We start from the raw sequence: 26055 nt of genomic DNA, 5'->3' as shown, positions 1-26055 counted from the left end.
AGTATGAGACAGTTTTACTACACCTTTCCTACTAATCAGGAAAATCCCATAAGCTAATATTCCGGTTAAACAAAGCTATTTTCATTCTATTAAAGAAAGATTTTAGAATGCTATACAACATGTTTCCAGATGTTTTCTGCTGCTGTCGTTGCCTTTTTTCTCTTTTTTTTTATATTTCCTGATTCTTCTCAATAAAGCACGTTACACAATAAAACTATTTTAAAATATTGTTTTTAATTGATATAAAAAGAAAAAATGAAACAAAAATCTTTCCAACTAACACGACTTCCCTGAACAGCTCATTTAAATACCTAGCAGTGGGTGGATTTTCAACTGTGTGGGAGTTGGCCCCCCTAACTTCCGCATTGTTCAGTGGTCAGCTGTTATTTGCTCTCCTACTTATGTCCTTTTATAAGTAGAACATTAAAACAATTTGTACTTTCAAAAGTCCCAAATTTTTGAGGTCCTGATATTTAACAGTAAGTACTGACTGGTGATTTCCTCCTCATTAAGAAACACCCTGTTCTTTATTCATCCCATCTTGCTGTGGAAACACTTACTGTTTAAGCTCTAAGAAGATCTGTAAGAAAAAAAGATTCTCTGGAATTAATCGAGGAGATCTAGCCTCAGACTCTCCAACACCAGGGGACAGAAAAGACATACACAGACACACTTGCACATGCACATGCAAAAGCAAACATGCATCACTGAAGTAGGAATAGAGAGAGACACCTTTTTTTTTTTCTAAGATACAGTCTTAATGTTATCTGTGGGACAAAGGAATCTGAATTCTCTAATCAAGGAGTTGGTGAAGAAGACAGTGCAGGTTAGATACAGAATGTTCTCTCCGTTGCACAGGCAATACATTTTGTTAGTATAAATCTTCAAAACCCAAAGACCAATTTGTCAGCCCCTCCCTGTTTATATTTCTCTTCTTGTCAAAAATAGAGTCCATGCTTTCCTTCACTAAGTCTCTAGCCAATAACCAGGACTCCTTGTTTCGCTTCTTTAAGTCATTTGATTCCTTGGGCACACCACAGCCCTGTATTAACCCAACTATCTGTTGCGTACATTTCTGCATGTAGATAGACAAGTGTTGCTATTGGCATTACACAAGAGCATACATTAATACCACTATAAATACATGGTGATCAATCTTGATTAGTTCACCTACACTGTCCAGAGGCTATTTAATATATATTGATTTCATAGAGGAAGGGAGAGGGAGGGAGAGATAGAAACATCATGATGAGCCCTAACCGGTTTGGCTCAGTGGATAGAGCATAGGCCTGTGGACTCAAGGGTTCCAGGTTCCATTCCGGTCAAGGGCATGTGCCTTGGCAGCGGGCACATCCCCAGTAGGGGGCGTGCAGGAGGCAGCTGATCAATGTTTCTCGCTCATCAATGTTTCTAACTATCCCTCTCCCTTCCTCTCTGTAAAAACTCAATAAAATACATTTTAAAAAATTTTTTTAAAAAGAAACATCATGATGAGAGAGAATCATTGATTGGCTGCCTCACACCGGGAATCAAGCCCGCAACCTGGGCATGTGCCCTGACCAGGAATTAAACTTGTGACCGCCTGGTTCATAGATTGACATTCAGCCACTGAGCAACACTGGCCAGGCTGTCCAGAGGCTATTGTACTGAACTACATACAGTCAGAGCCTGAGTGAGAGGTTGTTAAGCTAAGAGCTATAGAGATGGTATAATCTCCAAAAGCTTTTTTTATTGATACCAGTGCCCTGGTTGGAATCTAAAATAAATTGTCATGCTTCAAAAGGATTTCTGGATGGGTCTTAAACATGAAAATGACTGAGAACAATTCAAAATAAAGTCTGTTGATCTTTCAAAAGAGTTACAATGCCATAGAAATCAGAGTCTGGGTAACAAAATAATTCATACAGTTTCCTAAACCTACACTAACAAGAAACATGTTGCTAAAGTAGCAGAGCTCCCAGAAGAATCCCCTCACCCTAGTCTCCTCCAAGGTATGGCCACTGAGAACAAGGGAAACCTTCACAGAGATCAGAACAGAAAGAATACAAAAGAAATCTCTACACTAGTGATTTTCAACTGCGACAGGCACACTGGTGTACCACAAGAATTTTTTAAATATGCAACACCTGACTATTTAGTCAGGGGCACTGACCTCTTGTCCTTTAGATTGTAATATATATACCCTATCTAATAAAAGAGAAACATGGTAATTAGTGTACAATCGCTACCCTTCCCATTGGCTAATCAGGGCGATATGCAAATTCACTGCCAGCCAAGATGGCGGCCAGCAGCCAGGAAACTTGAAACTAACATGAGGCTTGCTTGCTTCAGTGACAGAGGACTCCAACGTTCCCCGCCTGCCGCTGCAGGCCTCTGAGCTGCAACTCTAAGCAACTATGTAACAAATATAGAAGCTAAACAAAACCCCAGAAACCTGCTTTAGTCCGCCGGGCTTCAGCCAGCAGGATCGCAACATTGTAAGCAAAGGCCAGAAACCTACTTTCAGCAGCAGAGGCCTAAGAACTGGAGCCTCAGGGCTAAAGCTGGCCCAGAATAAAAAAAGAAAACGAAAAAAAGGAGCGGTTGGGAGCTTAGGTCACCCCCAGCCTGAAAACAGCCCTCAGCCCCTTACCCAGGCTGCCCAGGCACCCCAGTGGGGACCCCCACCCTGATCCAGGACACCCTTCAGGGCAAACCAGCTGGCCCCCACCCGTGCCTCTACCCTATATAGTAAAAGGGTAATATGCCTCCCACCGGGATCAGCGGAGCCGCGAGGCCTCCCGGCACTGGGATCAGTGTGACAGGGGGCAGTGCCCAAACCCCCTGATCGCCCTACAGCTCTGTGTGTGACAGGGGGCGGGGCCACAACCTCCCTATCCACCCTGCTCTGTTCGTGACAGGGGAAGGCACCCCAACCACCCTGATCAGCCCTGCTCTGTGCCTGATAGGGGGGAGCTCCCCAACCCCCTGATCGCCCTGCGGCTCTGTGTGTGACAGGGTGTGGTGCCTCAACCCCGATAGGCCCTGCTCTGTGTGTGACAGGGTGTGGCGCCCAAACTCCCCCCCCTCCCACGGGCCCTGCTCTGTGTGTGACGGGGTAGAGCCATAACCTCCCCATCGGCCCTGCCCTGAGTGTGAGAGTGGCGGCGCCCCAACCCCCTGATCGGCCCTGCTCTGTGCGTGACAGGATACAGAGCCCAAACCCCCCTGATGGGCTCTGCTCTGTGAGTGACAGGGGGCAGTGCCCCAACCCCCTGATTGGCCCTGCTCTGTGCGTGACAGGGCGTGGTGCCACAACCTCCCCATCGACCCTGCCTTGAGTGTGACAGGGGATGGTGCCCCAACCCCCCAATCAGCCCTACCCTGAGCGTGACTGAGGGTGGCATCACAACCTCCCGATCGCCCTGCTCTGTGCATGACAGGGGGCGGCACCCCAACTCTCCAATCGGCCCTGCTCTGAGCCCGACCAGGGGCTGCACCTAGGGATTGGGCCTGCCCTCTGCCACCCGGGAGCAGGCCAAAGCCAGGAGGTCGTTATCTCCCGAGGGGTCCCAAACTGCGAGAGGGCACAGGCCAGGCTGAGGGACCCCCCTCCCCCCCAGTGCACAAAATTTTTGTGCACCGGGCCTCTAGTATATATATAAATCATGAGGACACATGTGTAATAACTTAATCAATAAAGGAAAAAAATGACAAGAGCCAACACAACAATAGCCATCTGGTGTGAATGAATCAAAATTATAACTATTTTTTGTCAGATTAGCAAAAAATATAATGTACTTTTTGGTGTGCCATAGAATAGTAATTAATTTATGTGTGCCATGAGATGCAAAAGGTTGACAATTGCCACTCCACAATGGCAGGAAAAACAAAAAACTTTGTTCTTATCCATTAGGACAATGCTTTATGTTGTTATCTCTGACTTTTCTCCCTTTTTTGCTGTTTCTAAATGAAATTTTTATTGTAATCATACGATTATTCCTCCATCATTATATATTGCTTGTTTGTGAATAATTAAATTAATCTAGGATGTAGAAATAAAAATTGGCTTCCATTTGGATTGAGTAAAGTGATAGACACACCACCCAGAGATCCTAGACTTAGCTGAATGCAATAAATGGAATAGGCTTCATTATTTACATTAACCCATTCACTCTTAGAAGTGAGTACACGTCTACCTTGGTCTATCTGGGCAGACAGTCAAGTAGAGGAAGCACAGATTCTTCTCCCCAGGAGTCCACAGCCCACAGAATGGCATCAGATGATGAAATAGAACATGCTGTGTCTGATTCCATGTAGGGGTAAAATGGGTGACCTCAAATTTCCGGTGCCTGCCCACATGATGCAAAATCCACAGATCAGAATTTTGGGGACACACTTCGTACCATACCATCTGTTCTGGTTCAGTGCATAAGAATCCAAGTCTCTGAGGAAGGTGACAGGGTGTGCAACTCACTGGACCAAGAGCTTCGACTGCCACCTCCCTTGGGAAGCCTGGCCATGAGGCTCTTCCTGATCATTGCAATTCTGCTTTTCCAGCAGCCCACAGGTAATCTAGAGTTTTCCAGGGGCTCACAAAAATCAACAATGGGATGGAGTATTTCTAAGAACCCAAGATAATTTTATAATTCATAGTAGAAGGAAGTAGGTCCCCCGGGGATGACTGAAGTCTACCCAGTGTCATGAGAGATTCCCTCTTTGAGGCCTTCTACCATGGTACTATTCTTAAAAGGGAGTACTCAGAGCTGAAAAGAGGCCATGATTTCCTCTGGGAAAATCTCATTGTAGAAAGTAATGCACCCAGTATTTGGGGTTGCACTTATTTCTTTGAATACAGTTTTTACTATGGCATCCAATCATATTGCCTTCCATCGTATATATGGTAGAGTGTGAATAGTGGGGAAAGAGTGGAAATAGGTATATATTAGTCTATTTTACTACAGAGTGTGAATACTCACTAACTTTGGAGTCAGGTTTAAGAAACAGGCCTTCACTACGGGTTTGTCAGCTTTGGATAAATGGGGAAGACTTTAAGTCTCAGTTTCCTCATGAGTGGAGACAATGACGCCGGACTCATGAGGGCCTTATTAAATGATGTAACATTTGTGAAACACCTCGCATAGGGCTTGGCACATACTAAGAACTTGAAATTTCTCTTTCAAAACCATATCTATTACATTTGCCTCTTATTATAGTCATGGTGATGGCATGTCCCTGGGCCCCTAAATTCCTAACAATCAAAGGAGTTCTAGAACCTGAGGTTGGAGGCATCTTTGTTCTCAGTCTTCCTCTGGGGCCTATTCTAGAAGATTGTACCAGCCAGAAACCAAAATTTGAACATCCTAACTCTTAGATCATAGAAAGTATTTAGGCTCACTAAAGGAAAGAATATATCCCAAGGTGAGCAAAGGTCTGGGGCTGAACATTGGAGGAATTCTCGCAACTAGAGGTAGAGGAAGAATGAGGAGTCATACAGGCATAAAACAAGTCCAAGATTATTATAATGACTTAGAAGCCAAAGGAAGATATGCATTGGCAAAAATGGACAATGCTAAAAAAAAAAAAAAAGAAGAAGAAGAAGAAAGAAATGGACAATGCTAAGATTAACAGAGGAGGGAGGAAGATTATTAAGGGGAAAAAATACCTGAGTGGTAAGAAAGTCATTTGTGACCATGACAGTGAGTATGAACCCAAGAACATAATTTGACCCAGACATAAATACATAATAAAGAATTATTATACTCTGGGTAATAAAGGTGGAGCAGTTATAAAAACAATGAGTGCTTGGGAACATTCAAACAGAGGAAGATTTGCTGTGGTTCCCTGATGGAGTATAGTGCCATGCCCTGAAATCAAGGAATCAACTTCTTTATTTTCCCATATAAGATCCGATGCTCTTGATGGAGTCCATCAGATGTTGACTGGAAGCCCCAAACCTTGGAGAAACTAAATATGAGTGATCAGATAGATATAAACACTGAGGTTTGCCTTCTTGGGGCATCCTCTGTGGAATGTTACGGGTATCTGCCTTGTGACTCTCCCATACACCTAATCCCTCCAAACTTCCTCTATACTTTCCATCTCCAAAGTTGCCTTTCAATCTCAAACACTGACCTTGACCAATTGTTCTTTATGTGCACAGTAACTGAACAACTTAAGAAATGCTGGGATCAATATATACAAGGAAACTGCAGAAAAATATGCAAAGTAACTGAAACACGTGAAGTACTATGTGAAAATGGGAGATATTGTTGCCTCAATATCATGGAACTGGAAGCACGCAAAAGAATACCAAAGCCAACTCGTCCAAAGCCAATGACATATGCAATAACTTTACCTCAAGATTATGATACATATGTAGGAAATTATATAAGCCCCAAGACAAATTCTACATAAATCAAGTACAATTCTCCATTCATTTATTTCTTTACCTATTCCAATAAACTAAGGTGAAGTAATCCACATCTTTTCCTGTCTGGTTCCTTAATTTTCAGAAGACCTTAACGTAGATTCTAATAAAGTTCATTGCCAGTTTTCTGACTTATTTCTTCTTTAACCAGCAATTGGACACTCAGTATACCAAGTGATAAGAACAACTCAGAACCTCCCCTTGAAAAGGGGATATAACGAGTGCACTGTAAAAAGAAAAATCTATGTGGAAAATTGAAACAAGAAGCTCAGGAAAGTAGACATGTAATTCTGGAGAGAGAATGGTGAAGCCAAGTGTTCGGGGGAAATTCACCAGTGAGTTAAAAGTAGTACCTGGTGAACTGTGTCAGATATCAACAGGTGACTGATAATAAAGAAAGTGATTTGAGTAAAAAGACTGAAGTCAACAAACGGAAGGAAATTAGAAAAGACAGGACATTTCGGAAGGATATACATGCACTTTGGTTTAAGAATAGACAACCAACGTTGAACTATGGAAAGTCTAATTTCTTTAGTTCCTCTGTAAAATCAGTGAACTGGGAAAGGAGAGATGAATAGGTTGCCACTATGGTGGCGCTCACTATATAAGGTGGAGGCAGACATAAATACATAATTCCAAGACAGAGGAGTTTCTTTGTTGTTGTTTATTTTTTTAACTTTATTGTTGACACTATTACAGATTCCCCATCCCTGCCCCTTTGCCCACCTACACCTAGACCCCGCTACCCCTTCCCTCTGGCCATCACCACACTGTTGCCTGTGTCTGTAGGTTATGCATATATGTTCTTTGGCTAATCCCTTCATCTTCTTTCATCCAGTCGCCCCCTCCCCACTCCTCTCTGACAGCTGTCAGTCTCCTCCATGTATCCAGGCCTCTGTTGTTGTTTTGTGTGTTACCACTATAACAGCATCCTTTTGGTGCTTGGGGCCCTTTGGAGTTCAGAGAAAACGTAAAGGACCTGGGAATCAGTCTGACTTGCAGTATGAGGCCCAAAATCCAAAACAATGACAACACCCAATGCTGTCAAGGATGTGGAGTAAAACTCTCGTTCATTGAAAGATGGGACATGCCACTTTGAAAGATAGTTTGGCAGTTTCTTACAAAACTAAACACACTTTTACTATACAATCCAGCAATTGCAGTCCTTGGTGTTTACCCAAGTGAGCTGAAAACTGTCCACACAAAATCTGCACGCCAGTATTTATAGCAACTTTATTCAGAATTACCAAAACTTGGAAGAAACCAAGATGCCCTGCAGTAAGTGAATGGATAAATAAGCTGTGATTCTTTCAGACAATGGAATATTTATTCAGTACTAAAGAGAAATGAGTTGTCAGGTCATGAAAAGACAGGAAGGAACCGTAAATGCGTATTACTAAGTGAAAGGAGCCAATGTAAAAAGGTTACATTCTGTATGATTCCATCTATAGGACATTCTGGAAAGGGCAAAACTATGGAGGAGGTACAAAGATCAGGAGACCTTGCACATATTCAGTGCTACACACTCCCATCTCAGATCCCTAGCCTTCATCTCAGGATCTTCTGAGGTCACTTTTCATTCATTCACTGTTTTTCTGTGGCTTGATTCCCAACATCCCCTCCAGACTTGGAACCTAATGTGACTGCCTGCACTTTTAAATCACTCTGTATTGGATGCAAAAAAAAAAATGCATTAAAACTGGGAGCAGCTATGAAAAGAGAGATTAAATGGTTATTACAATTGGCTAGGTGAGAGGTGGTTTGGACCAAAGTGAGGGAACAAAGTGGGTAGATCAGAGAATTATTTGGCAGCTATAATTTATAATAGTTGGTTATTCATCGGATGTGGTGGGAATGAGAGTGATGCCCAGTGACATGAGAAACTGAGTGATGGTAATGTCACTCGGTGAAGTGTACCGGTGCACGGATTCCTACACATTGAAAGGAAATTAACTAGAAGAAATATTTTAATATCACTATTCGCTCTTTCGCTATAATAGAAATGTCAACCAAATTCACGATCCACAATGACAGATCAAAACACACACATGCAATTGGTGCCAGTGAGAGCTTTATATATAGACTAGAGGCCCAGTGCACAAAAATTTGTGCACTCGGACGGGAAGGAAGGTCCCTCAGCCCGGCCTGTGCCCTCTCAGTCTGGGACCCCTCAGGGGTGACCATCTGCTAGCTGAGGCCTGCTCCCCAGGGGATTGGGCCTAAGCTGGCAATCAGACATCCCTCTGGCAGCCCGGTAGCCATCGGGGGATGTCCACTTGCCAGCGGGGAGCAGACCTAAGCTGCAGTCAGACATCCTTAGCGCTGCTGAGGAGGCAGGAGAGGCTCCCACCACCACTGCTGTACTGGCAGCCATCAGCCTGGCTTGTGGCTGAGCAGAGCTCCCCCATGTGGGAGCGCACTGAACACCAGAGGGCAGCTCCTGCATTGAGCGTCTGACCCTTGATGGTCAGTGTGTGTCATAGTGACCAGTCATTCCCAGTCCTTCTGCTGTTAGGATCAGTTTGCATATTACCCTTTTACTATATAGGATAGAGGCCTGGTGCACGGGTGGAGGCCGGCTGATTTGCCCTGAAGGGTGTCCCAGATCAGGGTGGGGGTCCCGCTTGGGTGCCTGGCCAGCCTGGATGAGGGGCTGATGGCTGTTTTCAGGCTTCCCGCACCCCCTTCAGGGTAAAGGTCCCCACTGGGGTGCCTGGCCAGCCTGGATTGAGGGCTGTTTTCAGGTTGCCCACACTCCCTTCAGGGTGGGTTTCCCCACTGGGGTGCCTGGCCAGCCTGGATGAGGGGCTGAGGGCTGTTTTCAGGCTTCCCGCACCCCCTTCAGGGTAAAGGTCCCCACTGGGGTGCCTGGCCAGCCTGGATTGAGGGCTGTTTTCAGGTTGCCCACACTCCCTTCAGGGTGGGTTTCCCCACTGGGGTGCCTGGCCAGCCTGGATGAGGGGCTGAGGGCTGTTTTCAGGCAGGCCAAGACTGCAACTGAAGCTCCCAGTCTCTCCTTTTTTTCTTTTTTCTTTTTATTCTGGGATTTATTTACCTTCTGTAACTGAAACTTTGTTGCAGCTCCAGCTCCGAGGCCAGCTGGCTGAAAGCAGGTATCTGGGGTTTGTTTAGCTTCTATAATTGTAACATTGTTGCTTAGAGTGCAGCTCAGAGCCCAGCCACGGCAGGCAGGGAACCTTGGCTTCCTCCATCACTGGAGCAAGCAAGCCTCATGTTCACTTCAACTGCCTGGCTGCCGGCCGCCATCTTGGTTGGCAGTTAATTTGCATATCACCCTGATTAGCCAATGGGAAGCGTAGTGGAGGTATGGTTAATTACCATGTTTGTCTATTATTAGATAGGATAAACTTGCTTAATTAGACCTGCTTTCTGATTTAGCTAAACTTTTTCCAGCCCAGTGAAGCACCCCAACTTCTCTTTCAGGTAATTGTCAGCAATACAGCAGTAAATATCAACATGAAGCAGATTATTATTGTAGATCATGCAGGGAGAACAAAGGATAAAATATTTAACTATAGCAGTGTTTGACTACATTCTGCTCAGTGAGAAAACCTGAAGTCATTTTCAAGTTCCACCATTTCTTACTTCTTTTCAGTCAGATCAAGTTTCTAAACTTTCTAAATCTTCATTTCCTGGCTAATGAAAAGAAAATTGGATTCCACCGAGTCTCCTGTCTACCTACTTCAGGACTTCTGTGAGGATCAAATGAGATGAGGCAAATGAAAATGCTTCACAGACATTTGGTTAAACTGTAAAATCTTTGCACCTGGCTATAAAGCAAGTCGTGTTCCTGAGCTGAAGAAACTCCAAGGAGACTAGTCACTAGGGAGAGGAAGCCGGGCATTGCTACATGACATCATTACCCCGTGCCCACAGAGACTGTTTCCAGGCTGAGCTGGGCTGTGGGCCACATTTTGCACCATGGGGTCTTGGAAGCATTGGCTGCAATTAAGTGGGGTATCACTCCAGGGTGGTGACAGGGCCTGTGTCCCACTTAGGGGAAGCTCAGTGTTGGTTTGTCAGCACCAGGTCTGTGGTGCTGTTTCTTTTTAGATGGCCTGTGTGCGTCATGGCAGTTCCTGCACTGAGTGTCTGCCCCCTGATGGTCAGTGTGCATCATAGCTACCGGTCAGATGGTCAGATGGACACTTAGGCTTTTATATATATAGATATATATCCTATATATATAAAAGCCTAATATGCTAAGTGTCCAGTCATCCAGTGATCAGTTGACTGTTCAACCAATCAAAGCATAATATGCTAATGATATGCTAAGGCCACTCAACTGACCACTATGACGTGCACTGACCACAAGGGGGAAGATAGTCGACCAATCGACCAGTCGCTATGACATGCACTGGCCCCAATTTTACACCGACGGGGTCCCTCTGCCTAGTCTGCACCCTCTCGCAATCTAGGACCCCTCAGGGGATGTCAAAGAGCCAGTTTCAACCCAATCCCACAGGCCACTTCCCTTAGAGGGCACCAGATGCAGCTGGTGAGCGCTGCTATGGCAGCGCAAGCCTCTCCTGATCGGGACTGATTGGGCGCGAGCCTGTGGCAGGGGAAGTGGGGCCGGGATGAACGGGAATGGCAGGTAGGAGCTGCAGGCGGCGCTGGACTGCGGGTTTCGGCCCTATCCCTGCAGGCCACCCAGAGAGGCCCCACCCATGCACAAATTCGTACACCGGGCCTCTAGTATCTATAATAATAAAAGGGTAATATACTAATTAGACAAAGCCGGGGCCAGAGGGAAGACCGGGTCCCGGGTGCCTGCCAGCGACCTGAGCAAAGCCCAGGTCCTGGGTGCCAGAGGAAAGCCAGTGCCGGCAGCCAGGGAAAGGAAGGCTTACTCTTGCATGAATTTTGTGCACCGGGCCTCTAGTATATATATCACTCACAACTGCCCTCTGCTGCCAGCCATCTTGTGGCTGTGCACGCCGCCATCTTTGAGGGCGTGGCAGTCAATTAGCATATTCCCTCCTTATTAGCTGTGGGCTCCGCAATCTTTGTGATGGCATGAAGGTCAATTAGCATATTCCATCTTTATTAGATAGGCTAGAAGTGTGTGTATCCTTGTTTTGCCTCATAATCACAATTCCAGCTGCTGATTTAAGTATCCTGAATGAATTCTGGGAGCCATGGATTGAACCAGGGTACAGTTTTGTTTTGTTTTGTAAATATATTTTTATTGATTTCAGAGAGGAAGGGAAAGGAAGAGAGAGATAGAAACATCAATGATGGGAGAGAATCATTGATCGGCTGGCTCCTGCACACGCCCTACTGTGGACAGAGTCCGCAACCTGGGCATGTGCCCTTGGCTGGAATCAAACCCGGGACCCTTGAGTCTGCAGGCCAACATTCTATCTACTGAGCCAAACCGGCCAGGGCTACAGTTTTAATAGTTATGGTACACAGAGTTGACAAGTGAATGCTCAGTGAGATTCTGACAATACACCAAGCTGGCAGCAGGATACTACATTTGATGTATATAGTATCACCACTGAAATTATAAGTAAATCTTCCTTTATTTAAGTGACTTCAGAATGATGCTGATTCTACTTCCTTCAATATAGTCACCTAAGGTCATCTATTCTGCCTTCCCAGATTCCACTAACCTTACTGTCACTTCATGTCCCAATTCACTCTTTCCCCTCCTCTAGCCCACTCTCTGTTGGAAAAGAGACTGCATCTTCTCTATGTCTGGGAATATGGTGTGATCCAGGGTGAGGTAGGTCTTTGAGGCAGATACGATGCCCTGAGAAATACAGGCTTTTTTCCTTAAACAGTGACCTAAGATAAGGGTTTCCTTTTCTTCTCTCAAAAAGCCAGCACAATAAACCTGAATGTGCAATCAGAACAAAGCCACAACCATGAATGCTGGTCAAGCAATGCAATAGAAGTGATTCTATATGGGACCACAGTGTTTTTCTCCAGGTGCCGATGTGTGATCTTGTTTAGTTGAAATATAAATTTTAGAAGAAGCGGTCCTCAATTTTGACCCAAAGCATTTCTACTTTTATCAGTGTGAGTGCTGTGTTCCCTCGCTACCCTCAACTAGCAATTTACTTTAACTCCTAGTCCAAATTTCAAAAGGAACCACCTTGATAGTCTCAGCTGAGTAACACTTTCTACATCTGGCCACTATTAGGACAGCCTTTGGGTAAGCTGCATTGATTCAGGTGCCCACCCTTGTGCAGGGTATAGCCTAATGCTGCCTCCCAGAGGAGAGGGCTATGAACAGGGCAGTTACAGCAGCAAAGGGGCTATAAAGATGACAGGCACTGTACTAGCATGCACACCCTCGAGAATCCCCTATTTCCTGACATATACCAGCATTCACCCTGTGACCCAAGACATAAACCTAAGAGGAACACTTAAGTCCTTTCTCTCCCATCCTCTACTTTCAGGTAATCAACAAATTTGATTGATTCTATCTTCTAATTAGGTAGGGATGATTACCAGAGGGGAGGGAGTTGTAGGAGTGGGTGAAAAAAGTGAAGGGGAACCTAGGTATGGTGTCAACTGGGTACTAGATTTATTGGGGTGATCACGTCATAAGTTATATAAATGTCTAATCACTATGTTGTATACCTGAAACTAATATACTATTGTATGTCAGCTATAATTGAAAAAAATTTTAATTACTTAAAACGTAATCCTATATAATAAACCCTAATATGCAAATCAACCAAACGGTGGAACGACTGGTTGCTATGATGCACACTGACCACCAGGGGGTAGATGCTCAATTCAGGAGCTCCCCCTGGTGGTCAGTGCGCTCCCACAGGGGTAGTGCCGGTCATCCAGAAACCGGGCTCACAGCTGGTGAGTCCAACAGAGGTGGTGGGAGCCTTTCCTGCCTCTGCAGCAGCACTAAGGATGTCCAACTGCCAGCTTAGGCCCGCTCCCCAGGCCATCAGTCGGACATCCCCCAAGGGCTCCTGGACTGTGAGAGGGCACAGGCCGGGCTGAGCCCGAATCTCATGCACTGGACCTCTAGTATTGTAATAAGTTTGCATGGTAACAGATAATTACTAGAATTAGTGGGGTGATCACATTATAAAGTATAAAAATGTTGATTACTATATTGTATAACTGAAATTAATATGACTAATATATTGTGCACCAACTATACTTAAATTTAAAAATATCACAATGAAAAAATAAAAAATCATAAAACAAAAATAAATTCCAACCTTACCTCCATATATCTTCCAAAACTGCCTGCAAACAGGCATGCATCATATATTACCAGATAATTGCAACAACCTACTAACTGTTCCATTTGCCTCCAGACTTCTCTTCTCTTACAAATATTGTTCACTAGCTTATCCATGTTTTCTAATAGTATCAATTGGTTATTTTTTGAAAGTTTCAAAAGTACAAAACTAGTAATAAATATCAATATATTCCCAAGAGCCACTGAGTAATTGAGGCTAAATTCAAACATATCTATGAACAAAACATGTCATTATAAAGTTGCTTTAATCATGGCCTGTCTTAAATATTTGGTTATCTCTAAAACCAATTGTTGAAGTGGATCTTAATTGTTGTCACTATCATTATCCTGGTCTGTACTAATTTGTACCTCCATGCTAAAAAAATTGTCCAGTACACAATTTGTCATGTCTTAGATATGAGGTCATAGGAAACATAAGCCCACTAAAACTCACTTCAGAAAAGGAGGACCTATTATCCGAAATGTTAACAATCGCATAAGGCCTTAGGGACTAGAACCAATAGAACCAAAAACTGGAAATATCTCTCTCTGTCCTTCCTTCCCATCCTTCCTCCCTCCCTCCTGCTTTTCTTATTCAGAAGTGTACCAGGACCCAACTTGGACATCCACGGAAATAGGTTCAGCCTCTACATATACATCTGTTACCTACCCTGGTCCAAGATAGCAGGGTTATCAGGCCCTCTCCTCTCTTGCTAGAGCCCAAAGAAATAGGCTCCCTGAGAAGAGCTATTGGGAAATTTTCTAAGAAGGGATGAGGGAAATGATTAATATCTCTGGCACCTTTAGTGAGCATTTTTCCAAAACCCCCCAGAGAGATGAGTGGCCCCAATTGTTGCTATGTAGTAGAAAATTACCTAGAACATTCTGGCAATTTTAAAATGTTCTCTAAGATTTTTTAAAATGCTCTAAGACAGATCCAATAAAAAAAAAATAAGGTACCTATAATACTGCCTGAACTAAAAGGGCACATAATAAAAATATAGGATTTTGATTTATTTTGTATATAAAAATAAGGCGGACAAATAAACTTACATCTGACAATACCAACCACATCCACTTCTCCTGTGAGTTTGGAGGATAATAGGGGAAAAGTCAAAGTAAAGATTAGATCCACCTAAAGTAAAATTCAAGGCTTAATTTTCTGTTCAGTTCATTATACCTCTCTCTCCCAACACAGGAGACACTTCACTGGGTGATCTGACACTAACTAAGCCAAAATGAATTCTTGTATCTAACTTATCAATGGACTCATATAGAATAGAGGACACATACAAATTAAAGACAATGGGCAAGCTTGGCCTGCATGACTCAGTGGTTGACTATAGACTTATAAACCAGGAGGTCCTGGTTTGATTCCCAGTCAGGGCATATGCCCAGGTTGCGGGTTCAATCCCCAGTACAGTGGGGCCTTGACTTACAAGTGTTCCAACTAACGATTTTTTCCAGATACGAGCCATCTCTCGGCCGATTTTTTGCTTTGAGTTGCGAGCTAAAATTCGGGTTACGAGCCAGCTTCAGATACCCGACCGCTAGTTGGCACTGCGAACGTCACAGTGAACGCCACAACATCAGCCCAGCATCACGTGTCTCACTCGTTCACAATTGATTTGACATACGAGTAATTTGAGTTACGAGCTCCGTCACGGAACAAATTAAACTCATAAGTCAAGGCCCCACTGTATAGGGCATGCAGAAAGCAGCCAATCAATAATTCTCTCTCATCATTGATGTTTCTCTCTTTCTCTCTCTCTTCTCTCCTCCCTTCTTCTCTAAAATAAAAACATTTTTTAAATAAATAAGACAATCTTCATGTTGTGAAACAGTTATCCATTAGCTTCCTTGGTACTGAAATCATCAACAAAAAATATTGAAAATGTTGCAATCTAGACCAGTCGTTTCCTATACACTTCTCCAGAATTCTCAAAAGCCTCAACTACTAAAAGGAAGGTCCTTGTAGGCTCTGAAAACATTAACATATCCATCTAAATATTTGTCTTCCCGCCCTTCCAGTGAAACAAGATGCTGAGCTGCACATGGAGGAACAGGCCCGTTGATTTCTTTATCCCAGATGAGTAAATGTTAACTGCACAAAAGTTTTCTATGACCTATACTTGAACCAAGCAACTTCACAACAAAATGTTCTGTTCTGTTCTGTTCTGTTCATCTGGAGAGTTTTTCTACCATCAGGACCTTCTGAAACTGTGTTTAGCTCATGAGGAGCTTCTTAAATATGTCTTCCTTATTTATAAGGCTTAAAATTTCACACTATTTTAAATTTATTTTTAATTTCAGCTTCATCGGGATATAATTGACTTACAAAACTCTAAGTTATTTAAAGTGTACATCATGGTGATTTGATATACGGTATATATCGTGAAAAGATGCCCCCACCTAGTTAATTAACACAACCATCACCTCATATATGTATTTATCTTTCTGTCTCTTTTTTGGGGGGGAGGGGACATTTAAGTTCTACCCTCCTAGTAAATGTCAATTATACAATACAGTGTTATCAACTATAATCACCATATTTTACATTAGATGCTCAGACCTTATTCATCTTATAGCAGAAAGTTTGTAAATTCCACACATTGAAACAGAACATACAATGTTTTCAAAGATGGTAAGAGTAATATATGTCTAAAACTTGTGTCAACTGGATGTTCTAGTTGCTACTTAAAAAAAGAAATGAAGCATGTACATTGATTTTCAAATGATGCAATGAAATTATCACTAGCTGTCATTACTGCCCATTAGATCTACCCCAATAAAACTTATGAAAATGTGCAAATATCTTGCCTTCCTCTAATGAAACCTTAGCTGTTAGAAAAACCCTCGGTACTCATTCCTACACAAAGAACACTGGAACATTCAGATCTGCTTAGACATAAGAAACGTCGTTAAAAAGAGGAGTAAGACCTGAAATGCTGCAAAAATGGAGGGGCAAACTTCTTCCTCTACCAACATGTTCACTTCATCTCTACTACACCCATCGTATACTATAATGACTGGAATGTAATAACTATTCATTTATGTTTGACGTGTTCAAAAAAGTGAGTTAATACGTTAATAAATCCAGGGAAAAGCGTAGGACTTTATTATGTGGAGAATCAAGTTTACAGAAAGAAGTAAAAATCTCTTGCCCCAGCCTATTGTATTAGGTGGCATTTTTTGATTTTAGAAAGAGGGGAGACCAGTGGAACAAGTACTTGATTTATAGTTGGATTGTGAGAAATGTGATGGTAGGTAAAACGGAATAGTCCAGCTTCTGATCAGACTGCAATAAAGATAGAAGTAACTCCTGCTCTCTCTGGTATTTTTTGTTTTCGGCTTCATTAATACAACAAAATTTCCTATATAGACATGATTGTTCTTGTATTTCTCCCACTTCGCATTTCTTCCTGCAGTAGCCTGCTATATTACCAAAGCATTTTTTGGGTCGTGCAGCATCTGTACACAGGAAACAACATTAAACCCAGATTAGTTCCTGAGGTAGAGTGGAAGAGGTGTGTGGTTCCCCACTAGCTATGGCCTCCCGTGGTCCCAAAGTGAACCTCATACTGATACAAGAAAACTCAGAGCCTCCTCCTTGAAAATCATCCCAAATTAAGGACATCCAAAACTCAAGTTCCAAGCCAATACTCAATTGTCTCTGAGAACATTAGAACTTATGTGACAAAAGAGAAGAGAGAACTCAATTGATGGCTATTGAGTGAGGCTAGTCCCACCCCTAGGCCCTTGGCAAATCTGACTTTGTCTTCCTAAGTCAGAGCCTACCCTGGTCCAGTGTCTCCAGAGAATACCAGCTTGTCACCATGGCACAATTCAGAGCCATATTAACTTTTCAAAGAGTATCAAACACAGGACTTTTTAAGTTAACAATATAATTGGGTGTCACACTCACTGACATGGGCAGTAGAAATCTCCCTCTGCCAAGACCACATGGGTCTCAGCAATAAATGCCATTGAAAATGCCTTCCCTTAGTCAGCTTCTACGACCTCTTTCTCTCTCCTCTTCCTCTTCCTTCCTCTCTCTCTCTCTCTCTCTCTCTCTCTCTCTCTCTCTCTCTCTCTCTCTCTTTCAGATAAATGTGTTGCCCAGCATTCAACTCAATTACATGTATACTAGAGATACAAATTGGCACCCATTCAGAGTACTGCATTGAGGTCCTAGGTCTCCTGCTTCCAGATCTTTATTTGCCCCTTTACACAACTTCGGACAAACCCATGGAATAAAGGTGGAGAACAAAGACACAGTTCTCCTTATCCTAAATTCCAGAACCAGGGAGCATCTCTGAAAGTATAAAAAGTATTTTTAGGGCCACAAAAAGACCATATGCCTTCCCACAGCTGCAAGGGAGAACTTGGTGCTTCACATTTGTAAGATCATGGAATAAAGTTTTTATGAAATTGAGTCATTCTACTCATTTAACAGGTGAGAAAACTAGGTTCAAAGTGAGTATTAGCTCAATGAAAACAATAGTCAATGATGAAGACATATTTTAACCTCATATCTACATGACTCCAAAGCTTGTACTGTTCTCATTGCTGTTGTAGTAGAGGCCAAACATGGATTTGAATTTAAAAAAGAGATAGCCAGGTTCCTGGGTAAAAATATGATAAAGGTAATTCTAGATGATGAACTCATTCCCACCTCTGGAGAGAACTTCTGAGAGTATGGCCCTGATCTCTTGTTACCTTGCTAGATGCTCTCTTCTAAGACGCAGACTCAAGTTAGGCACCCAGAACAGTGGGTACTTTTAATTAATTGGCAAGATACCAGTAATTTCAAAGGCCCTGACTCCACTCCTATGGATAGGAATATGTCCTAGGATTGCATGGTACATTTGGACAAGTTACCTGTGGGCACCTCAAAGAGCAGAATAATGAGAATCAGAAACAGCTTCATGATTACAGACTTCCCAAGAGAAATACGCAGCAGGATCTTTTTGTCCAGTGATCTCAGGGTCTTTCAAGATGAGCCAGAGTTTTGGGTGCTTTCAGCCTTCTGAGCTCTCGTTTTAACCCACATGGATTAACAGGAAATCCAAGTCCACCCCCACCTACATTCCCAAATATGGAGTTCTCAGTCACAGAACGTCCCATCACATGACACCCACTGCTCCTTCCTCAGGATGTGAGCTCCCAGAGAGCAGGAGTAATGATTGCTTCACCTGCACCATCAGTCCAACGTTGGTTGGTCCTATGTCTGGTTCGTGTGGGACATCCCACTTTATTCCTATTGTTCCAATGTCCCATCTAGCTAGTGCCCCCTTTCATTTGCAAAAGTAACCCAGTTTAGGAGATGAATAAAATCATTAGCTAATCAAGGTAGATCACAAGCACATATAGTAATCATTTATAATGTATGAAACTTGCAGAAAATCATCTAGGAGTAAGGTTGCTTTTAGCTTTGGCGAGATAAATTAATATGACGTTAGAATTTCCCCATAAAGTTCTGCCTGTTCAGTACAACTCAATTCTACAACTGAAGCCTTTTAGAAGACCACATCTCTTTAGCACAGTGTTCAAATCATGAACTGGTGGTCCCTGCTCACCTCTCCCAGAGCATTTTATGGAACCACTTATGTTTCTGCCAAATTAGTGTGTGTGCCCCTATTCAACTTGCAACTTACATAACCTGTTTCTTTGCACATTTAAATCCCTCTTCACATATTATATTATGTTCACCCATCCCATCCACCTAACTGGCCCTGTTGAGCTTCTAATTTTCCTTCAAAACTAAGTGTAATCACCTCCATACCTGTGAAAGATTCCCTGCAAAGTCCCTTCTTTGTGCTACCACTGTATCTTGTATTTTTGTTGGTGGTTACACCATGTCAGGTTCCAATTATTTGTTTATCCTATCTAATAATAGACAAACATGGTAATTAACCATACCTCCGCTACGCTTCCCATTGGCTAATCAGCAGGATATGCAAATTAACTGCCAACAAAGATGGCGGCCGGCAGCCACGCAGCTGAAGTGAACATGAGGCTTGCTTGCTCCAATGATGGAGGAAGCCAAGGTTCCCCGCCTGCTGCGGCCCAGCTCTGAGCTCCGGATGCAACAATGTTGCAATTATAGAAGCTAAACAAACCCCAGATACCTGCTTTCAGCAGGCTCAGAGCTTAGAGCGCCAGTGATGGCAACAGAGTTTCAATTATAGAAGCTAAACAAACCCAGATACCTGCTTTCAGCCAGCAACGGCCTCAGAGCTGGAGCCGGGCCTCAGCTCCAGTGACAGCTATAGAAGATAAATAAATCCCGGAATTTAAAAAAATAATAAAAAAAAAGAAAAAAAAAGAGGCTAGGAACTTCAGTCAGCCGCCAGCCTGAAAATGGCCCTCAGCCCCTCACCCAGACTGGCCAGGCACCCCAGTGGGGACCCCCACCCTGACGGGGGTGTGACCAGCTACAAACAGCCATCAGCCCCTCACCCAGGCTGGCCAGGCACCCCAGTGGGGACCCCCATCCTGAAGGGGGTGTGACCAGCTGCAAACAGCCATCAGCCCCTCACCCAGGCTAGCCAGGTACCCAAGCGGGACCCCCACCCTGATCCGGAACACCCTTCAGAGCAAACCAGCCAGCCCCCACCCATGCATCAGGCCTCTATCCGATATAGTAAAAGGGTAATATGCAAACTGACCCTAACAGCAGAAAGACTGGGAATGACTGCTCACTATGACACACACTGACCACCAGAGAGCAGGCGCTCAATGCAGGAGCTGCCCTGTGGCGGTCAGTGCGCTCTCATAGGGGGGAGCTCTGCTCAGCCACAAGCCAGGCTGATGGCTGCCAGTACAGCAGTGGTGGTGGGAGCCTCTCCTGCCTCCTCAGCAGCACTAAGGATGTCTGACTGCAGCTTAGGTCTGCTCCCCGCTGGCAAGTGGACATCCCCCGAGGGGTGCCGGGCTGCCAGAGGGATGTCTTATTGCCATCTTAGGCCCAATCCCCCAGGGAGCAGGCCTAAGCTAGCAAGTGGTCACCCCCGAGAGGTCCCAGACTGCAAAAGGGCACAGGCCGGGCTGAGGGACCCCCTACCCCAAGTGCACATATTTTTGTGCACCGGGCCTCTAGTTTGTAATAATCAATGAGCCCCTCCAGGCAGGCCACTGGTTTTGTTCAACTTGGAGTTCTTCAGGCACAACAGAAAACTCCTTAGTACATAATTACAAAATGAATGATTGCAAATTACTGAACAAATTATTGCTAAAGTACCCCAAGACAGTAATAAAGTCATTTAAAACATAGCCTAAAGAATTCTATTTACTGCATTTTACAATTTCTAGACACCAGAACCTTAAATTTATAGTAATTAGGGCCCACCCAAATATCTTTCTGTGACAGTACCTGGAGGAAAACAGAATCTGTGGAGGCTGTATAAATATTGGTTGATGATTAAACTCATATCACAACATAGAGTTAGGGTTAGGGTTAGGATTAGGAATGAGTATTGTGCATAAACTATTGCGTTTCCCAGTAACCAGACTGAATTAAGTTTGTCAAGGAGAAGGGAATGTGAAATGCTGCTGATATGCCAAGATGAGGAATGAGAACTGACCAGTGGCCCCACCAGATATGCACTAGCCCCACCAGTATCCTACTTGGTTACAGCTCATTTCTCAGCTCCATGACTTCTTCATGTATGACCACTAGATGACAAATGTATTATATATTTTAATGTTTATATTACTTACTTAAATCCTCATGAGAGCACTATGAAGTAGAAGTTAATATCACTCTTTTTCCAAATTGGAAAACCACAATTTAAGGAACTGGTCATGTGCCCAATGCAAAGAATGAGCTAGGATCACCCTGGCCGGTGTGGCTCAACTGGTTGAGAGTCGTCCCATGCATCAAAAGGTCACAGGTTCAATTCCCGGTCAGGGCACATGCCCAGGTTTGGGGCTCTATCCCTAGTAGGGGACAGCTGATGATGTTTCTCTCTCATATTGATGTTTCTCTCTCTCTTCCTCTCCCTTCATCTCTAAAATCAATAAAAACATATTAAAAAATTTTAAAGAATGAGCTGGGATCAACAGAGATCTACATGAACCTAAAAGTAAAGGCCTTAGTCATTGTTCTAATCTGCCTCTCTGGCTGCGTTCTTTGGGTCAATTGTTGGGAGACTGAAGACAAAATAATCAAATACATAATATTGTTTTGTTCACAAAATTTATTGGTCATGAACTTGGCTGGACATCTTCCCCCCTATCCATCTGCTTACAGCCTACTCACCACTCAGAGAGCAACCTATATTGCGAGAGCAGCCTATATTGAGAGAATTCGTATTTCTGATTTCCACAGATGGCATTATTACATCCTGGAAGCAATATTGCCGGCCTACTTCAATAGACTCCTAAGTGTGATTGTTTTATCTGTTTATCTGTGTCAACTCAGAGAGTCTTTATGCAATCCTGACCAGGTAAAGTAAGCACACCATGTTCTCATATTCAAAGCTCTCTAAGTAATAGATTTCCTCTGAGTAGGCTGGGATGGATAATAAAATGTTGCTTTTTAGCCATGGTCAGTTAAAATAAAAAATCACCCATGAACATTTGTTACTACACCTCCCACTATGGTCCATAATAGTACAAACTGTTTTTAATGGATTACTTATAAATGAATTTTAAATGTTTCATTTCTTAGAAATATTGTCTGAATTCTACTTAAGATGTTATCTTTCCAGACTGTTGGACAGACTGAATCTAAGCAAGAGATAGGATTACTAATTCCCTTTTAAAAAGACTGGGGGAATCAAGGCAAGATTCTGCTATTGTTCTTTGTTTAGGGAATGAGAAACAATTGAATTAACATTTCATGCTAGCAAAAATCAGACACATAGATAAACAAAAATAAAAAAATAGAAGCCACCCATAATCTCTTTTCTCTCTGGTAACATTTTGGTGTTTAGCCTTCTAAATATTTTGCTCCCAAAGTAATTTATTTTGACAATCGGGTAAGAGGTAAGATAAAGCAAAAAGAGCTTGCTTGCTTTTCATACACTCAATTTAAAATAAATTATGTTAGTCAACAAGCATGCCCCGAGCACACACACACTCATACATACACACAGTCTACCCTCATCCCTCCAATTCAAGAAATAGGCCTATTGGCAAACAGACATGTACCAAAAAAGAGGAGCCCAGTATCAGCTGCCTTTATTGATCTACCATTGGTATGCCTAAATATACCGGGTACCCCCAAAAAAGGTATACACACTTTAACAGCTGATAGCTCAATTTTGAAAATGAAATGTATTTTAATAAACACTGCCTTTATAATTATTCAAAGTGTATATATACATTTTTTGAGAATCTATAATAATAAAAGCATAATATGCAGATCTACCGAACAGCTGAACAGTGGAACGGCCGAACAGTGGAACGGCTGAACCGTGGAACGGCCGAACAGTGGAATGACCTTCCGATGAGCTTCCCAACAAAGCCAGGATTGCGAGAGCCGAGGCAGCAGGGGCTGTGAAGACCTACTCTTGCACAAATTTTGTGCATCAGACCTCTAGTGTGTGTGTGTGTGTGTGTGTGTGTGTGTGTTATTTTCCTAAAACCAGAGTTTTAGGAAAATAAACACTATAAAAGAGAACTTAAATGAACAATAAGAATAAATGACCTCAAAGGAAATAAGCTAATACTAATGACAAAAGAGAATTATTAAATTTTATAAAAGTGACAGATTTAACTATATAAAATGCACAACATCCTCATAACAAAATTCATTCAGGAGAAGGTGCAAGCAGTATATGATTAAAAAGACAATCAGAGTAGAATAAAATTTGTAATGTATTATATACCATAAAATAATTTATATCCATGATATATAAAGAATGTTTACAAATCAATAAGAAAATGAAAGATGACCTTGTAGAAAGTAAGTAAATGATATCATAATAACAAACATGTAAGCACCTCTTTCAGAAGGTTAATATGAATTCAGAAATATAATGTTCCCTTTGAAAGAATCTGCTTTTAATCCAATTCGGGTTGCACTATTCCTTCTCAATCCATTGCATTACAGAAACCCAAATATATTAGAAATATGTCTTATATTTTAGGAAACACACATTTGAACCTCTATTTTGTTTTAATAAATTTTTAAAGAGAGGAAGGAAGAGGGAGAGATTGAAACATCAATAATGAGAGAAAATCATTGATCAGCTGCCTCCTGCATGCCTCCCACTGGGGATTGAGCCACCAGCAACCCAGGCATGTGCCCCTGACCAGAATCGAGCCTGGGAACCTTCAGTCCCCAGGCTGATGCTCTATCCATTGAGCCAAACCAGCTAGGGCTGAAGCTCTATTTTTGTGTTTGGACAATAATTTTAAAATACCACACAAAAACATAAAATGCCTATCTAGGTTGTGAATTAGCGTGGGCTCATAAATTGTATTTGCTTAAACAGTAAAGATATAAGTGAATTAGTTTAAGTATGCCATTTGACTATTGCTCTCCTTTTTTCTCCAGAGCTATTAAAAGATTAAAGTATTTGGAATAAACAATCTCATAGTTTTGTCTCTCTGCTGCAGTGGGTTTCAGACCATTTTACTAAAAAGTCAAAATGAATCCAAAGTTGTATTTCTTTTTATCATTTTTTAATAGTTAAACATACCATGAGAGATGGATCTAAAATAGAAGAGTAGAATCTGTGGCCTCAATACAGAACAAAATGCGAATTTTCTCCAGAGGTCAGCAGTACACAAGATAAAAGAGAAAGAGCATATGTTAGTAATGAGAAATAAATGGTTAATTCATAATTAGTGAATCTGGTTTCAGCAGATTGGCCTTATCAGTGGTTGGAAGAGGTCTCCAGAAATACTTAAAGATTGAAAACTTAAAGTGATTTTTTTAAAAGTTAAGCTGAAAGCATCTTAGGCAACTCAGATTGACTGTTTCTGGTATGACTTAGAGAAAATCATGTGCGGGTCCATGATGGGTGGGCTGTGCTCAGGACTAGATGGGCAAAATATCCTTGTACTTTGGACTCCAGTTAAAGATAACTATGAAGAAACCCCACTGTCAATCAGCAAATGATATGCCAGATGCCTTCATGTTTCAGCCTCTACATAGCTAAACTCAAGCTGATCTCAGCTAAATATGTTTCTCCTCCCTCAACAATAAAAAATATACAACAGTAATAACAAATATGTTATATGTACAATGTTGAGCCAGTTTTAAAGGTAGAAAAAAATTAAGTGTGCTAATAATATTTATGGTAGGCAGAATAATGGGCTCCCTAAAGGTGTCCACATTCTAATCCCCAGAGCCTCTTAATATGTTATATTACATGACAAGGGAGAATCAACGTTGTCGATGGAATTAAAGTTGCTAATCAGATGACCTTAAAATAAGGAGATTATTTTGGATTATCTGGGTGGACCCTGTAACAACATGGATCATTTTAATGGGTAGGAGAGTCGCCGTCAGAGAAAGATGTGACAGTGGAACATGTCTAGCTCTAAAGATGGGGGAAGGGCCTGAACCAAGGGATTCACTCCTCTAGAAGCTGGGAAAGACAAGCCAAGATTTCCCCTCCCGTCTCCACAGGGAACGCAGCCACGCTGACACCTTTTAGCCCAGTGAGGCCATTTCAGGTTTGTAAACTTCAGAACTGTAAGGCGGTAAATTTGTGTTGTTTTAAGCCACTAAATTTGTTGTAATTTGCAATAGCAGCAATAAGAAACTAGAACAGTATTCAGCCTCATGTCAAGATGTCAGCATCTTGGTGAATTTTGTAATCAAAGAAAACACGATAATTTCAAGAGAAACATCAAAAGTGCTTTATTCCAAGTAACGTCCATCGCTAGCTACACATTTCCCCATCTTTCAGGTGGGGAACTTTTCTTGTTTTGAGGCAAACCATTCAGAGATCCAATTTTCTACTTCTTCGTATGTTTTGAAGTGCTGCTCAGAAAGTGCATGTGCTATTAATCAGAACAGTGGTAATCTGAAGGAGCAAGGTCTGGTGAATGCGGAGGGTGGTTTAATACTTTCCAGGCAAGATCTTTTAATGTGTCTTTAACTGGTTTTGAAATGTGTGATGGTGCGTTATCATGAAGCAAAATTACTTTGCTGTGTCTTCTGGAATATTGTGGTGGTTCAAATTGATTATTTGTTGTCAGTAGTGATCAATACTAACGGTTTCAGCTGGTTTTAGAAGCTCATAATAAACCACACCTTCCTGATCCCACCGAACACAGGGTATTGTCTCCTTTCCGAAGCAATTTGGCCTTGCAGTCGATGTTGATGGTTGACCTGGATCAACCCATGATTTTGTGCATTTGGGATTCTCAAAATAAATCCACTTTCCATCGTCAGTCACAATTTGATGCAAAAAATACTTTCTTTTGTGCCGTTGAAGCA

General features: G+C 42.5%; 1 protein-coding gene across 1 annotated transcript; it reads left to right on the top strand.

Annotated features, from left to right (window-relative positions):
• Window positions 1-4500: 4500 nt before the first annotated feature.
• DEFB127 (defensin beta 127) lies at window positions 4501-6396 on the top strand. Its single transcript, XM_059707563.1, has 2 exons — window positions 4501-4549; window positions 6143-6396. The coding sequence occupies exons 1-2, from the start codon at window positions 4501-4503 to the stop codon at window positions 6394-6396; spliced, it is 303 nt and encodes a 100-aa protein (XP_059563546.1).
• The last annotated feature ends 19659 nt before the right edge of the window (window positions 6397-26055 follow it).

Source organism: Myotis daubentonii, chromosome 8 (assembly GCF_963259705.1).
Source record: "Myotis daubentonii chromosome 8, mMyoDau2.1, whole genome shotgun sequence".
Taxonomy (NCBI): Eukaryota; Metazoa; Chordata; class Mammalia; order Chiroptera; family Vespertilionidae; genus Myotis; species Myotis daubentonii.
This window is presented reverse-complemented; position numbering and strand designations above follow the sequence as displayed.

Coding starts and splice junctions, on each gene's coding strand:
- DEFB127 (XM_059707563.1), top strand. CDS start 4,501: ATGAGGCTCTTCCTGATCATTGCAATTCTGCTTTTCCAGCAGCCCACA. Junction 4,550..6,142: donor GCTTTTCCAGCAGCCCACAG/GTAATCTAGAGT, acceptor TTATGTGCACAG/TAACTGAACAACTTAAGAAA.